This window comes from Cetorhinus maximus, chromosome 19, assembly GCF_964194155.1.
Source record: "Cetorhinus maximus chromosome 19, sCetMax3.hap1.1, whole genome shotgun sequence".
In the NCBI taxonomy this organism is placed as follows: Eukaryota; Metazoa; Chordata; class Chondrichthyes; order Lamniformes; family Cetorhinidae; genus Cetorhinus; species Cetorhinus maximus.
Genome location: NC_135897.1, coordinates 10,647,473 through 10,664,900, shown reverse-complemented (window position 1 = coordinate 10,664,900; position 17,428 = coordinate 10,647,473). Strand labels below are relative to the sequence as shown.

Here is a 17,428-nt window from a genome sequence, read left to right as displayed (position 1 = left end):
GAAATCAGAAAATAAAGTGTTAGAATCTGAACTTCTTTCATTTCATTGTAATTCAGATTGTACCTAATCAAATTTGAAATGGGGTCCTTAGATCCCAGTTTAGAGATTAAGATTGCATCAAAGTAAACAGCAACTATCTGGAATAGGTGTTGTTTGGGCCCATTATGAGCTTCTCACTAACAGTCTGCTTAGCCTGACAAGGCAGATGTTGAGTAAACCTTTGCAGATAAAAATTAATGTTCCTGAGAGGATGGTGCATGTTTTTATCTACCTCCCACTTTTATTTGTATATAATTGCAGTGTGTAGCTGTTAGATATTCCAATACAATTATGTTTATCCGTCAATTTGGCTTTTAAAAAACTACTTGGTTAGAAAATGAAAACATTGAAAAGGCACAACATCTTCCAAATCCTGGCACACAGTCACGAATCCTTGCTTCCAATCCCTCTTTGGATTTTGTTCTGAGCATGTTAGAATATGTCAAAACGTGATGCCAGTGCTGAAAATGTTACGAGAGCACAAAAAGAAAACAATTTTTCAAAGACAGACATAAATAACTCTGAAAAAACTTGCACAACTGCAGTAACACTTAGAATAAACTAGTTACATAACTTTCTTGGCTGTTATCTCAAATAAAGTACATGTTTTGCTGTTTTTGTATGAAAATATCAAATCAGTTATCACATCAGGTCGAATAATTTCTGGTTCGCGTGCCACCAATTATAGAATCATGCAGCCCTCTGGGGCCTTTAGGCCCATCACGCCTCTGCCGGCTCTTTGTCAGTGTTATCCGTTTATTCCCACTTCCCTGCTCTTTGCTCACAGCCCTGCAAGATCTCAGGTCTTTTCCATCGGTTGACCCAGGAAAAGGGCAGGCTGGAGAAGAAAGGACCCAGGCTTACAAGCAGCAATACCAGCATCCTATGTCAATAGAGCACTGTGCACCTAACAATGCCATTCTTCCTCCAAAAAGTGGTGCGCATTTAATTGATAGGAGGCAGTCTTAATTTTCATTGCAAGAGCTCTTCTGTGAACATGGCTTGCAGAGTGAACTGGTAAATCCTGGCAGTTGTAGTTTGACACTTGGTTGAACTATTCACTTAGTTAACAGAATGATAGCTCCTGAATGCCCCAGTGATCCGTGCCCAGGCTTCTAGAAGCAAGACCACCAACATAAAACATTGGTGGAAACATTTCAGGCGCACAAACGAAAATTACAGATATCTAAGAGTTTAATTTTCTTGTGATTTGTTTTAGAAGTTAGAAACCTTACTTCAGCCCTAAGTCCTCACCTTAGTGAGCACTATTAGTGGGGAAAAGATTTCTCAAAACATTTTGTACAATTTTATTGGTTCTTTCCTGAAGTGGTAGCTGTTTGCTGACCAACAATTGTTCACTGGTAGTTTATCCTGGTTGCTACTTGATTGATGCACTTAGTGCTTGGCAACTTGTGATTGGTTGTTATGCAAAAAATATCTGCATCGTACACTTTCAAATTGGTTGACATTTGAGGTGATGACATGCTCGATGCAAATACTATTTTTGAAGAATAAGGTCCACTTCATTTTTACATAATGGCATTTTTTTCTCAGAACATCTCAAACAACTTCACATAGTGAATTACATTTTGAACTGCAGTGATTTGTGGGCAAATGTGGTGGTAATTCTGCATCAGTAACAACGCGCAGTTAGCCCTGATTAATGACAAGCTATGTTCTTTTCTTGGTGACATTGGTTCATGGGAGGAACATTGAGGAGGACACCGAGAACTCCCAGCTCTTCTTTCAACAATGCTACTGCATCTTTAACACCCAGGTAAGCAGCAGACGAGACTTCAAATTAACATCATATCCAAAGGTCAGGATCTCACACATTCTAACTCCTCACAATACTGCTCTTGAGAATAAGCCCAAATTGCACACCCCTCAAGTTGAACTCAAAGCCACATCTTTGAGCTGCAGGTGAAGTGTTACCAATGCAACCAATCTGGCACCCTACTAATTAACTCCTGTTGTTTGTAAAACTGATCTGAGTTTAGCATCTGTGAATAGGAATGAAGTGCAGTCATGTCCATGAGATGGTATTTAATCTGCTTTTGGTAGGACAATTGATAATCTATAATCAAAGGGCAGATTATCCAAAACAAATAAGGTATGATTTCCAGATCGTAGGGGATAAAGTCTGCTTATGGGAAATGCCAGAAACTCATCGAGGAAGAAAATCATTTTCCAAGAACCCAAAATTGCAACAATTGGTGGCCGTGTGATACCCAAACTACTAAATCAAGAAAACTGAAGCAAAATGGGAGAAATAAAGAAAACACTGGCAAGGAAAAAACACTGAAGTTGATCAGAAATAAAAGGGAACAGTGGTGCAAAGTTGTTTCCATTGACAAAGGTCTCTACCTGAAATTTCAGCTTGTTTATTTTAAACACACACAGACCTACTGTTCGTTTCCAACATTTTGTGTTGCTGTATCAGTTGCAGCCTTTTCTTCCCATCTAAACTTAGAAAAATAATTTATGAAATAATTTGTCTGCTACTAACTCTGCAATTACTGATCCACAGCTGTAAGGAGCAATGTTTGTTTGTTCTGCTGTGATTCCATAATTCTAGCTTAGCACCAATTCTGGTCAGTGACAGGGCAAGAAACAGAGCACGAATTAGAGGTAAGTGTTAAGACTAATCCCCATGTGTGATTTGTTTTTCTGAGAGCAAAGACAGGGACAGTAAGCTGCTCGGGCTTGTACCTATAGATGAAAATCATTTCCTTATGGGATACTGAAGCTTTCCAGATGTAATATTACCATTGGGACTTGTTTTTTCAAGCACTGCAATTGCAGCGGACCTAAGAGGAAGAACTTTTAACAGAAAACAATAAAAATTAAATTACAGAAATGGAAAAGTTTACTTTTTCCACATTTCCACAGCTTCCTGTAGACCTGCCATTTTAGTCATCAAATTCACCAGGACATAGATTCATCAAAAACACTGACAGATTTCAGATGCAGCGATGATTGGGAGCCTTTACAGTCCCAAGTGCCAATTATTGCAAAATTTGGTTCCAGGCAGGCAGGGACACATGATCACAATTCCCCAGTGGCACTGACAGGGTGATTTCAGTATACTGCTGCATCAATTCAGATGTCAATATGGCAGAAGGTAAGGAACATGATGGATTACAACTTGCATTCAACAGGTTGGAATGTGTTGGCAAAACTGGGTTCTGTCAAGCCCAAAAAAAGGCAATGTTTTTACTCCTTTTTATAACCCGTATTAAGCATGCATCTCACAGCTTATTTATTTCACTCCAACCACAAGCGGCCAGTCTCCTGTCTGTTAATGAAGTACAGTACTGTACATATTTAGCAAACCAAGATGGTTGAAATATGATCACATGCTATGTATTTCAGAGTTAACTCTCAAAAGCACAGTAGGATGTGAATAATGAAAAAAAGTTTTCATCAAGGACCCTTAGATGTAAAATGTGCTTAATTCCATGTATACAACAGTAATAGTTTATTGGGCCATTTACTAAGTGTCACAACACCATTCGCAAGAATTGTGTATCTACCACCTTAAAGAAAGAGTTGAGTATAGGAGTGATGGACGTTTCACTCATTGCATCTCACATTAACTATGTCAAAATTAGAAGAATCAGTGAAATGGTTCTAAAACCCCTCACTTAGCATGGAGTGCAGAACACTCCAACATAAGCTCATTCGCAAACTGTCTCCCTGTTACTCTCATCTCACCTCTAAGAACTTAATAACAGATGGATTATAATCGATCGTCTTCCTGTTCACAGCCTTTCTCATGCGTTTGCCATCAAAGGTCAGTTGCTGCATAGCTTGCTGTTGAGCAAAATCTGGCCGCTTGTAAAAGGTGTGCCTTGGCCCCTGGTGCTGGAACCTCGGCATGTGAAAAAACCGAGGTGGTGAGGTTATTTCCAAAGCCATGGTGATAAAATTCTTGTAACAGACCTGTAAAAAAAAATCCATATGAAAAGTCAGTTGAAATTTTGAACTTTCATATACTAACTTCTTTCTATCATGACCAGTTACCTACTCAATCCAGAAACAAGTTGGTGACTTTTAGTAACATATTTCTGTTTCACATGGATACATCCAATCAGTGAACAAGATTCCTAATTCCACACACAAAACCAAATGCACAACTCAAAATCAAAGGTTGCAGCCAGACTCAAGCAGAAACAATTACTGAGCAACATGAGATTAATACCACACAGACTTCATGAACAGTTTTACTCAATAGTTAATGGAAATGGAAACAACAAAAAATACTTGAATACTCATTAGGAACTGCCTCTCGCTGCTTGCATTAACCTTCAATATCATGTCATTCGAGTGCTTCAATTGTGTAACAGGCTTTTTAAACACACCACAAGGCAAGTATTGCTGAGTTTTAAAGCACACGGTTCTCTCTCTATATAGAGCGATTAACTTTTTCACATGCATATTTCAGATACAGTCAAGAATTCATGTTAGTGTCACTGAAAAATCAGGTTCCAATTGAATCAGACAGCCTATGAATTTAAGGCCTTCTTTTATCCATAAATCAATAAAGCCTCTTCACCAGATAGGATACATGATAGAACTCTCAAGAAAACAAAGCAAGTAATGAGCGAGCCCAGTAGTTCCTGGAGAGTAGGCAAATACAATTACAATATTCAAACAAAAATGCGTAAGTCTTGTAATTTACAAGTCGGTTAGCCTAACAGCTACAGACGAAAAGTGGTCGAGGGAACTCTATGGTAGGCTGTATGTCAGCATTTGAAGAACAGGTTTTGGATAAAATAAATCATATCTTATAGGAATTCTTTGAGGCTTACTCGGCTAGTGGCCAAGGTGGCTCAATGAAAGCAGTTTACTTTGATTTTTAAAAAGCATTCAACAAAGCTCATTCAACATTAGTTGGCAATGTCAAGGTTTGCAGAATAGATAAATTGTCCAAAAGGACAGAGATTTCAAACACCCAAGGAAAAAAAGCCTGTGGTGTGATGACCATCTCCATCTCGGATGCAGAAATTACATAACATAAATAGGAGGTGTAGGCCATTTGGCCCTTTGAGCCTGTTCGGCCATTCAATAAAATCAAGGCTGATCTACCTCAATTCCAATACCCCACACTATTTCCATATCCCTCAATATCCAAAAAACTATTGATCTCTGTCTTGAACACGTTCAATGACCAAGCATCCGCATACCTCTGGGGTACAGAATGGGAGGCCAGAAGCTAGGCAATGACATTTCACCTCTGGAGCCTATATTCAAATCAAACTGGTGGAGTGATCCTCTGCTCTCTGTCAGCTAAAGCAATTATAAGAGTTCGAGCTTAGCTTGGTGATAATGGCAGGTCTATTGGCCGAAGTTTTATATTTCTTTTTTCAAATCATTAAACCAGCTCAAACCGTTAAACACTTTGTGCAAAGATATTTGCTCCAGGCCCAAACTTTTTTTAAAATTCATTTACAGGATGTGGGCTTCGCTGGCTGGGCCAGCATTCATTGCCCTTCCCTAGTTGGCCTTGAAGGTGGTGGTGAGCTACTTCTTGGACTGCTGCAGCCCATGTGGTGTAGGTACACCCACAGTGCATTGAGGATGGGTATATTTGGGGAGCCTCCTCCTCCAATGAGTTCTTTAATTGTCCACCACCATTCACGACTGGATGAAGCAGGACTGCAGAGCTTAGAGCTAATCCGTTGGCTGTGGGATCGCTTGGTTCTATCATTTGCTGCTTATGCAAGTAGTCCTGTGTTACAGCTTCACCAGGTTGATACCTCGTTGTTTAGGTGTGCCTGGTGCTGCTCCTGGTAGGCCCTCCTGCATTCTTCATTGAACCAGGGTTGATCTCCTGGCTTGATGGTAATGGTAGAGTGGAGGATATGCCGGACTAGGAGGTTACAGATTGTGTTCGAGTACAATTCTGCTGCTGCTGATGGCCCACAACACCTCATGGATGCTCAGTCTCGAGTTGCAAGATCTGTTCGAAATCTATCCAATTTAGCACGGTGGTCATGCCACACAACACAATGGAGGGTATCCTCAATGTGAAGGCGGGACTTTGTCTCCACAACGACTATGTGGTGGTCACTCCTACCGATACTGTCATGGACAGATGCATCTGCGGCAGGCAGGTTGGTGAGGATGAGGTCAAGTATGTTTTTTCCTTATTGGTTCCCTCGCCACATGCAGCAGACCCAGTCTTGCAGCTATGTCCTTTAGGACTCAGCCAGCTCGGTCAGTAGTGGTGCTACCGAGCCACTCTTGGTGATGGACATTGAAGTCCCCCACCCAGAATACATTCTGCATCCTCGCCTCAGTGCTTCCTCCAACTGGTGTTCAACATGGGGGAGCACTGATTCATCAGCTAAGGGAGGGTGGCATGTTTGATCTGATGCCATTAGACTTAACGGGGTCCAGAGTTGATGTTGAGGACTCCCAGGGCAATGCCCTCCCACTGTGCTACCACCTCTGCTGGGCCTGTCCTGCTGGTGGGTCAGGGCATGCCCAGGGATGGTGATGGCGGTGTCTGGGACATTATCTGTAAGGTATGATTCCATGAGGATGACTGTGTTAGGCTGTTGCTTAACTAGTCTGATGTTAGTAAGGAGGACTTTGCAGGGTCGACAAGGCTGAGTTTGCCATTGTCGTTTCCAGTGCCTAGGTCAATGCCGGTGGTTTTTCCAGTTTCATTCCTTTTTTGAAACTTTGTAGAAGTTTGATACAACTGAGTGGCTTGCTAGGCCATTTAAGAGTCAACCACTTGGCTGAGAGTCTAGAGTTACATGTAGGCCAGACCAGGTAAGGGCAGCAGATTTCCTTCCCTAAAAGACATTAGTGAACCAGATGGGTTTTTACAACAATCGACAATGGTTTCATGGTCATGATTAGACTTTTAATTCCAGATTTTTATTGAATTCAAATTCCACCATCTGCCATGGTGGGTTTCAAGCTCAGGTCCCCAGGGCATTAACCTGGTTCTCCGGATTACTAGTCCAGTTAACCCACTAGGATGAAGGGAATCAGGAAATCAAAAATAAGCGTGCTACAACTCATTGCAACTAAAATGTGAATTCAAGTTCCTACCGATAAGGTTGGTTTTATTCTTCGCGGAATCTAGAAAATATTCCATGTCTTGTGGAAGAATCAAGTAACTTTCTGAATCAGAACTTTATTAAGTAAGTTTTATGGCTGCTGAAAGCACAGATGTTAATCCTGGAACTCCCTCCCTAACATCATTGGGTGTACTTACACCACAGAGACTGCAGCAGTCCAAAAAGGTAGCTCACCACCACCTCAAGGGCAGTTAGGGATGGACAATAAATGCTGGCTTAGCCAGCGAAGCCCACATCCCTAAAAAATGACTTGGAAAAAAACAGATTTTTATTGTGGAACTGACTGATGAAAAGACTTGATGAAAAAACATAGCCTGTGTTTGGTCCCCACTCTTTGCTAAGTTAGCTACCTCAGCTGTGCCAATGTTGGGGCACAACTGGCTGGACCTGCCACCCCAAGTTTACATGTTAGAGTGAAATGTGTATCAGGCATACAGGTCAACCCCTCCACAAACAGTCTGCTACAATCTGCTGTGTATGCTCTCACACAGAGGTGTGAGACTGTATTTCAGCGCAAATCAGTGTATGTTTTTTTTATATATTTGTTCACGGGATGTGGACGTCGCTGGTTAGGTCAGCATTTATTATCCACCCCTAATTGCCCTTGTCCAGAGGGCATTTTAAGAGTCAACCACATTATTGTGGATCTGGAGTCACATATAGGCCAGGCAAGGACAACAGATTTCCTTCCCTAAAGGACATTAGTGAACCAGATGGGTTTTTATGACAATCAGCAATGGTTTCACGATCATTAGAGTTTAAGCTCCAGATTTTTATTGAATTCAAATTCTGCCCTGATGGGATTTGAACTCGGGTCCCCAGAGCATTATCCTGGGTCTCTGGATTACTAGTCCAGTGACAATACCACCACCTCCCCTGTATCACAATATATCTCTCATTATATATCCTAGGAAATTTCCTGTCACCTTTTCGGACTATAAATTCTCCATTTATGCTGAAAATTGCCAATGCAAACTTGTCACAATGCATGTCATTCCTGCCCTCAATCAAGGCACTACATGGAAATTTATAACTGAGTTAAAAATATACAGCTAAAATGCAGTTATTTAAAATGGGACTGAATTACATCTGCATTCCCTGGTTAATTATCCTCTGCCCTCAAACTCCATTTCACCTGAAGACTACACTCTATTTTGGTAAACCATGTGTAAAGTCATGGGAAATCCACTGGTGAAAATTTTTTAAATGGTTACAATTATTTTGCACACTTACCTAGCTATGAATCTTAAACTGGATTCTGTGTACACTATTAAAATTGACACCAAATTCTTCACTAGTTTTACACATCCAACCTATTCACCTACAAAAGACATTGTATAAGATGCAAAAAAAACTCAAAAATACTTGAAAATCAAGTGATAAAGGGGAGGGAGTAACTAAAAACAATCACAATCACTAGAGATAAGATACTGGGAAAATTATTAGAAGTAAAAGCTGACAAGTCCCATGGACCTGGTGGTCTGCATCCCAGGGTCTTAAAAGAAGTGGCTGCAGAGATAGTAGATGCATTGGTTGTGATCTTTCAAAATTCCCTAGATTCTGGAAAGGTCCCAGCAGATTGGAAAATCGCAAATGTAAAATATAATTCAAGGAGAGAGACAGAAAGCAGGAAACTAGACTCCAGTTAGCCTAACATCTGCCATAAGGAAAATGCTAGAATCCATTATTAAGGAGATAATAAAAGGACATTTAGAAAATCATAATACAATCAGGTACAGTCAATTTTGTGAAAGTGAAATCATGCATGACTAATTGATTGGAGTTCTTTGAAAAAGTAACAAGCAAGATAGATGAAGGAGAACCTGCAGATGCAGTGTACTGGCATTTCTAAAAAGCATTCGATAAGGTACCACATCTAAATTTACTTTTCAAAATAAGAGCTCATGGTGGACGGGAGTAACATAGTAGCATGGATAGAAAATTTGTTATCTAACAGGAAGCAGAGAGTAGGGAAAATGGGTCACTTTGGGTTGGCAAGCAATAACTAGCACAATGCCACAGGGATCAGCACTGGGGCCTCAACTATATCAATGACTTGGGTGACAGGGCTGAACATTTGGTAGCTAAATTTGATGACAAAGATAGGTAGGAAAGCTGCTAAGAGGGCTTAAGGAGTCTACAAAGGGATTTAGATGGGTTAAGTGAGTGGGCAAAAATTTGGCAGATGGCGCATAATGTGGGAAAATGTGAATTTGTCCACTTTGGGAGGAAGAATAGAGAAGCAGAATATTATTTAAATGGAGAGAGACCGCAGAACTCTACAGTCCAGAGGGTTACGGTGTCCTGGAACATTAATCACAAAAAGTTAGTATGCAGGTGCAGCAAGTGATTAGGAACGCAAATGAGATACTGCTATTTATTGCAAGGGGAATCAAGTGTTCAAGTAGGGAATTGTTGCTACAGCTGTACAGGGCCTTGGTGAAACTGGATCTAGTGTACGGTTTTGGTCTCCTTCCTTAAGGATATAGCTGAATTAGCAGTTCAGAGAAGGTTCACTCAAATAATTCCTGGGATGGAGGGGTTAGCTTATGAGCAGGTTGGGCCTGTACCCACTGAGGTTTAGAAGAATGAGGGGTAATCTATGCTGAGAGGATGTTTCCCCTTGTGGAGGAGTTTAGAACTAGGGGACACAGTTTAAAAATTAGAGGTCTCCCATTTAAGACAGCGATGAGAAGATTTTCTGTTGCTCAAGAGGATCCTTAGTCTGTGGAATTCTCTTCCCCAGAGAGCAGTGGAGGCTGGATCATTGAATATATTCAAGGCCAAGTTAGACAGATTTGTGATCAACAACAAGTCAAAGGTTATGGGTGACAGAAAGGTAACTGGAGTTGAGGCCATTATCAGATCAGCCATGATCTTATCAAATGACAGATCAGGCTCGAGGGACCAAATGGCCTACCCCTACTCCTAGTTCTTGCGTTCTAAAACACGCAGCCCAAAATGCAACATTTGAAACCACAAATTACATAGCAGCTGGAAATACAGCCACATGAGGATTGAATGGTTCTACAATACACTCAAACAGCACTCGTGATGTTGTACGGTCACAGCACTAAACCTAATGCAAGGTTTCGCACAAATCTGAGTTTTACTCATTCAAATGAAATCCAACAAATCATGAGCTGAAACCACTCAGACGCTGCCTCACATGCCAGCCTCATTTCTTAGCCAAGTGCTTCATCTTTTTGTAAGCCCCTCCAGTCTCTTCAAGGCGAAAGCATTTTACACACCTACAGAGGGGTACTTAGCTGTGTTGTGCAGGTACACAGCTGTGCTGCAATAGTTTTTCAGTAACTTCAAACTGATGCTGACACCTAGTAATTCTATATGCATATAACTCTAGAGATAACAATTTTATAAGTAAATCTACATTCCCAAACATTTAGTGTCTGTGTTATAATTATGCTAAAATGAATTGCATCAGAGCTGGCCTTATGCACACTAAAAACAGAAATGGGAATTGTGTGTTGTTAGGGTTTACTATCACTGTCACTAAATATGGTGTTTTATATCAGAATCCCAGTTTCATTGGCCAGAATGTTGAAATCCTGTCTTGTATTTCCCATCTGCCCCTCTGCCAGAGCTGGCTGCTCTTTCTCCAGCTGGCAGTACTGGGCTCTCTTCTACACTGGTCATAGAATGCTTTCTACACTATTTGAACAGCTAACAGCTGCTGGTCTGAAGGCTTGTCTTCTGCCCCCACAATGCCCAATTCAAATTACTAATGTTGTCGGCTCCTGACTGTGCGAGCTGCCTGACCTGTGTGTGAAGACACATACAGACCTACTGGATTAATGGCCTTGGTATGTTAACATGGGATGCCTGAGGCAGACAGGTTTCATCACCAGTAACAAGTAAACAGAACAGGGTTCAAATGTGCAGCAAAGCTTTTGAACAGACACAGCATAGTTGCACAAGGATATTCAATGGAAAGCAACATTTTCTCACTCTTATGTGGCTGTTATGTTTTAATCAATTTGCAGGAATTTCCCACATATGCCTATTTAAAAATGTCTTGGCTCAATGATAGCCCCACGACCACAGGCAGAAAGCTGAGAGTTCAATTCCAACTCGAGACTTGAGCACATGATCTAGGATGACATTTTATTGCAATACCCAGTGAGTGCTACATCGTCAAAGAAGCCACCTTTCAGATGAGACGTTAAACCAAGGCCTCTACTCTCTCAAGTGGATGAAATGTTTCCCATGGCACTATTCAAAGAACAGCTGAGATCTCACGCTGTCCGGGCCAATATTTATCTTAACCAATTTGACTAAAACTGATGACAAATTGACTGTCATGTTTCCTTATGTTTCAACAGTGACTACAATTCAAAAGTACTTCATTGGCTGTAAAATGCTCTGGGGTGTACCGAAGTTGTAGAGGCACTATTTAAATGCAACGTCTTCCTTTCTTTGAAAAAGCTACTACTGCAAAGTTCCCAAAAGAGAACAGCAATTTCTTGAACTATGACATGAACCTCAGGTTTAAATATTTTTTTTAGCCTCAAGAGCACTTATTTAAAAACAGCAATTCTTTCTGGTCATTGATATAGCATTTCATCTTCTACGTTTAGACTTTTACAATCAAAAAGTGTGTTTTTGAGTATTTAGTCTCAGCCTGGTTCAGTTGGTGACTCCACTATTTCAGTATATAATCTAAACCAGTAGGCTAAGACAAGGCACTGTCTGCCAGTACAGCCACCTTTCAAGCGAGACTTCAAACCAAGGTCCCACTGCCTGATCATGTGGACAATGAACAACTCCTGGCACTATTCGGAGAGCATTCCATATCTGGGTAGCAGCGGTACCAAGTTGGCAATTATCCTATAAATATATTGAAACATTCAGATGTATTAACTGAAGCTTAAATTTACCCACAAGCAAAGTTAATTCATTTATTCTTCTACTTTGCAGAATAAATTAAGAAGCAAAACTTTGGGATTGATCGAGATTGCACTATATCACTGGTCCCAAAGACCCACTATCTTTTACAGTGTATAAGCAGTATTTAAATTGCAAAAGTAAGATCACTTCAAAAGTGCACCAAGACGACAGGACTCAAAACAACCAACATTGCCCAATTAATGACAGCATCACACAGATAATGTTTGGGTCAGTCTTGTGTCATGCACTTCAGTAAGAGGAGCTGAAGCTGCACTTTGTGCCTCCTGCGCACTTGCACCTCCTGTGCATTTGCATAATCTGGACGGGGAAATGGATTAAGATTAAATAATGGCAATGAGAGGGACAGTAAAGGCAGAGAGCAATTTTAGGGTGATGCACTCTCAAAATGCCATCTTGCGAATTGTCACCTGGCAGCTCAGGCTACTTTTGTTAATCCTCAAATGCTACATTTTGAGATAGGCTAACACCAATTGGCTTGCTCAATGATAGGAATCATACACTAACAAGGTGTAGACGGAAAAATAAGAGACAAAAGCCAAAGTCAGCTTTAATAGGCACTGTCTGAAAAATGAAATACAAATGAATATCTAGAAGAAAATCTTACTAAATTATTGTACCATTAACTTCACGGTGGATCATTATTTAAAATGGTTCTTCTCCCATGACAACTCCTAAACAAACATTTTAAAATATTTTTGTCTGCTCATCTCCCACTCTCTAATTCCTTACCTCCCAAGGCAAGATCTATCCCTTTTTCTCTCTCTATTGGGTTTCTCAGTTTCCCCTCTCGCTCAACTGTACCTTCTGTCTGGCTGTTTGTCTCTCACACGCACACACACACTGCTTCTGCACATCTCCCACAAATGTTGTGACGTCACTCATGATATAAGGCAGATGATTGATTAATAATAAACAAGTTATGCAATCTGATATATAAAGTGATCCAAAAGTGACTGAATAAATCGATTTTTATTCTATTAAACAGTGTGATGGGAAAGGATTAAATGAAATTGGTGTTACACACAATGATTATAACACCCAAAAGAATGATTTTTCTCTATACATCTTCCGCTTTCTTCTTCGACCTCATACTCATGGGACCTGAGAACCTACTCAAAGATCGTGTCAATCTCGTTTGTGCTCCCAGCCAGAAAAAGCTAACAGCATAAAGCCTTGTCCCTGACAACTACGCCATTAGCAGGAACAAGGAGTAATCATGCAGTCTGATATTCAGAACAACAGGACACAATGAACTTTCTTCTCTATATACCTACACAAAGCACCAGCTCACCAGCTGAAATTAGGAATACAGTCTTGTAAAATTTATCTAAATTATTATTTATTAAATGCTCACTCCCATTGTTACATCCTGTAACATTTTTTCCAACAAATTTTGACTTATTCAGTCATTGCAAATCAGTGATTCTGATAATTCATATTATAAAATAATCCTCCAATTTACAGCATCAGAGGTGTATGCATAATTCTGTTGTTTACTGGTGGTGTGCAGTCATTGCATTTTCCTGCAATCCAACTGTTGATGATATGATTGCTTCAGTATTTTCAGCAGAAGGTAAGGAATGTGGTGAAGAGAATTTCAGTGTATACGCATGTAGTGGCTGAATCCTCTATCAATCAAGTAAAGAGATGGAACACCTTGTAATCATAGTTAGACAAGATAGGGATCATGTGCTGGAGAACAGACAGTACTGCTGACCTCCTTGCTGTCAATTGTCAAGGTCCAATAATAATCATCTCGTTGACTGGTAATTACATTGTAAGGCAATTACATTATTATGACAATTGCATTGTTAAAATAGGTGATGGGCATGTAACACTCCGGGGCAGGGGGAGAGGCGAAGGAACTGGGAGTCTGTAACTGTTGAGCTGGCTGAAGAACAAACCTGCCTGAGGCAAAATACCAGCTTACAATTATTAGAGTTAACAATTGCCTCTGTTCTACTCCCTCCTCTCTCTGCAGTCATGTGTAACTCCTCATGTGTGACAAATAGTCACTTCACATCTGATGCTGAGATCCCTGCTCCCAGCCCGTCAGCCTTCCATCTGCCCATCAGGCCCCCTCAGTCTGTCTGTGAGGCAGCAGCAGATTCTCTCAATCCTCCCAGATGAACAAGCAGCACTATCAAGAGTCTTCTGTGAACATGAGGCAAGAGTTCCCTGCGCATCATCTGCCTACAGTAAACACCAGGAGAGACAGCACCATCCAGTCTTGTGTTGCAGAACATGCATTGGGCTCCCATTGGCTCCTACACACCAATGGGAAACAAAACACTGGTGATGTCTTCAATATTATGCAGCTGGGAAATGCCAAGTAAAGCCACAAGGCATAGGAGAAGTAGGCCATTTGGCCCATCGAGTCTGCTCCTCACATTTTCCCACATTATAATCCATCTGCCAAGTTTTTGCCCACTCACTTAAGCTGTCTATATCCCTCTATAGACTCTGTGCCATCCTCCTCACTTATCTTCCCACCGATTCTTGTGTCATCCACAAACTTGCCGATAGTACATTCACTTCCCTCATTCAAGTCATTAAAATATATTGTAAATATTTGTGGCCCCAGCATTGACCCCTGTGGCACTCCAGTTACAGGTTGCCTTCATGAAAATGCCCCCCTTATCCCATCTCTCTGTCTTCTATTAGTTAGTTAATCCTCGATCCATGCTGATATACTGCCCCCAACAGCACGGGCTCTTATCTTATTAAGTATCCTTATGTGCGGTATCTTATCGAATGCCTTTTGGAAATCCAAATCTATTACATTTACTGGTTCCCCTTTATCTATCCTGCTTGTTACCTCATCAAAGAATTCTAATAAATTTGTCAGGCATGATTTCTACTTCATGAAGCATGCTGACTCTGCTTGATTATATTGTGTATTTCTAAATGCTCTGCTATTACATCCTTTACAATAGACTCTAACATTTTCCTAATTACTTTAAGCTAACTGGCTTATAGTTAGCTGTTTCTTTGTCTCCCTCCCTTTTTGAATAAGGGTGTTACATTGGCAATTTTCCAATCTTCTAGGACTTTTCCAGAATCTAAGGATTCTTGGGAGATTGCTATCAATGCATCCACTATCTCTGTAGCTACTGCCTTTAATATCCTTTGATGCAACTCTTCGGGTCCAGGGCACTTATCAGCCTTTAGCCCTATTAGTTTCCCTAGTACTTTTTCTCTAGTGATAGTTATCGTATTTATTTCCTCCCCACTTTTTTGCCCCTTGGTTATTTAGTATTTTTGGAATGCTATTAGTGTCTTCTACCTTGAAGTCTGATGCAAAGTATTTAGTCAACTCCTCTGTCATTTCCTAGTTCCCCATTATTATTTCCCCAGCCTCATTCTTCAAGGGACCCATGTTCACTTTGGTCTCTCTCTTCCTTTTTATATATTTAAAGAAGCTCTTACTGTCTCTTTTTAAATTACTTGCTCGTTTACCCTCAAAGTTTATTCTCTCCCTCATTATTTTTTTGGTCATGTTTTGTTGGTTTTTAAAACTTTCCCAAGCCTCTGGCTTACCACTAATCTTTGCCACATTGTATGTTTTGTCTTTCAATTTGATACTATCCTTAACTTCCTTGGTTAACCATGGTTGGTTTAACCCCTTCCGAAAATCCTTCTTCCTCACTGGGATATATCTTTGTTGTGAGCCATGAACTATTTTCTTAAATGTTTTCCATTGTTCATCAACCGTCTTTTCTGCTAAACTCCTTTCCCAGTCCACTCCAGCCAACTCTGCCCTCATTCCTTTGTAATTACCCTTATTTAAGTTTAGCACAGTTGTTTCCGACCCAAGTTTCTCACTCTCAAACTGAATGCTAAATTCAACCATGTTATGGTCACTGTTTGCAAGGAGATCTGTTACTCTGAGGTCATTTATTAAACTTGCCTCATTACCAGGTCCCTGGTTGGATCCACAAAATATTCTCGGAAACTGTCCCGAATATACTATGAATTCTTGCTCATAGCTACCTCTGCCAATTTGATTTTCCCAATCTACATGAAGATTAAAGTCACCCATGATTAACATACTGCCTTTTTTACATGCCCTCTATCTCCTGATTTATTCTCTGTCCAACAGTATAGCTACTGTTAGGGAGCCTATAGACCCCAGTGTCGTCTTCCCCTTGTTATTTCTTACGTCCACCCATATGGATTCTACACCTTCCGATCCAAGATCCTTTCTTGCTATCGTACTTATCCCATCTCGTACTAACAAGGCTACCCCACCACCCTTTCCTTCCTGCCTGTCCTTTCGAAAAGTCACATACCCCTGGATATTGAGTTCCCAGCTTTGATCTCCTTGTAACCATGTCTCCGTAATGGCTATAAGATCATACCCATTAATCTCTATTTGTGTCGTTAATTCATTTATTTTGTTCAGAATACAACATGCATTTAAGTAAAGAGCCATTAATTTTCCTTTTTTTACCATTTTTTTCCCCCTCTGACCCTATTTGCTGCTGTTTTTTTATGTTTGTACACTGTCTCTTCCTGTCACACTCTGGGTATCATTACATAAATAGCGACCCTGCAGTACTGCCACATCCTTTTGCTTTGTGAGCCAACGTGTCCCCTCTCCAGAACCCTCCCCAGCTTTATTTAGTTCAAAACCCCTCTCTACAGCCCTAGTTATTCGATTCGCCAGGACACTGATCCCAGCACGGTTCAAGTGAAGCCGGTCCCACTGAAACAGCTCCCTTTTACCCCATTACTGATGCCAGTGCCCCATGAACTGAAACCCATTCCTCCCACACCAATCTTTGAGCCACACGTTTAACTCCTTGACTTTATTTACCATATGCCAGTTTGCCCATGGCTCAGGTAGTAATCCTGAGATTATTACCTTGGAGGTTCTGCTTTTTAATTTAGCTCCTAACTGTTCAAGTTCTTTCAGCAGAACCTCCTTTCTAGTCCGACCAATGTGGTTGGTACCAACATGGACAACGACAACTGGATCCCTCCCCTCCTGCTCCAAGTTCCTCTCCAGCCCTGAGGCGATGTCCTTAACCCTGTCACAGGGCAGGCAACACAGCCTTTGGGACTCACGCTGCAGAGAATAGTATCTATCCCCATAATTATAAGTAGTCCACTTTGGTGCTGGAAAAAGCCCTGCATCACCAGCTATGCCAAGCTGCTGAAGGATTTCCATGGTACTTTTAATGGGACTAACAGGGTCTTTACCATTATGGGTAGATCCATGGTAAATGTAGCCAAATTTTTGGGACAGGCAGGAATGGAGAACTATTATGTTTTCAATGCTCTGTTAATTATTTTTTCCCCACTTCAGTGATAGCTTCCCTACTCTCCAATCCCTAGGTCAAGTTTTGCTTTCACCC

General features: G+C 40.8%; 1 protein-coding gene across 6 annotated transcripts in view; it reads right to left on the bottom strand.

Annotated features, from left to right (window-relative positions):
• The window catches only part of wdr33 (WD repeat domain 33), a 118,489-nt gene that overhangs the window by 87,772 nt on the left and 13,289 nt on the right, over window positions 1-17,428 (bottom strand). For 5 of the 6 annotated variants that reach the window (XR_013579579.1, XM_078563477.1, XM_078563481.1 and 2 more), the window contains exon 2: window positions 3,757-3,984. Coding sequence is in view for 5 of the 6 variants with exons in the window: in XM_078563477.1 (XP_078419603.1) it covers window positions 3,757-3,960 (204 nt within the window). In the remaining variant the exon portion in view is untranslated. Of the gene's footprint in view, window positions 1-3,756; window positions 3,985-4,065; window positions 4,088-17,428 lie in introns of those variants that run through there. The other variant, XM_078563478.1, reaches the window with a different exon arrangement.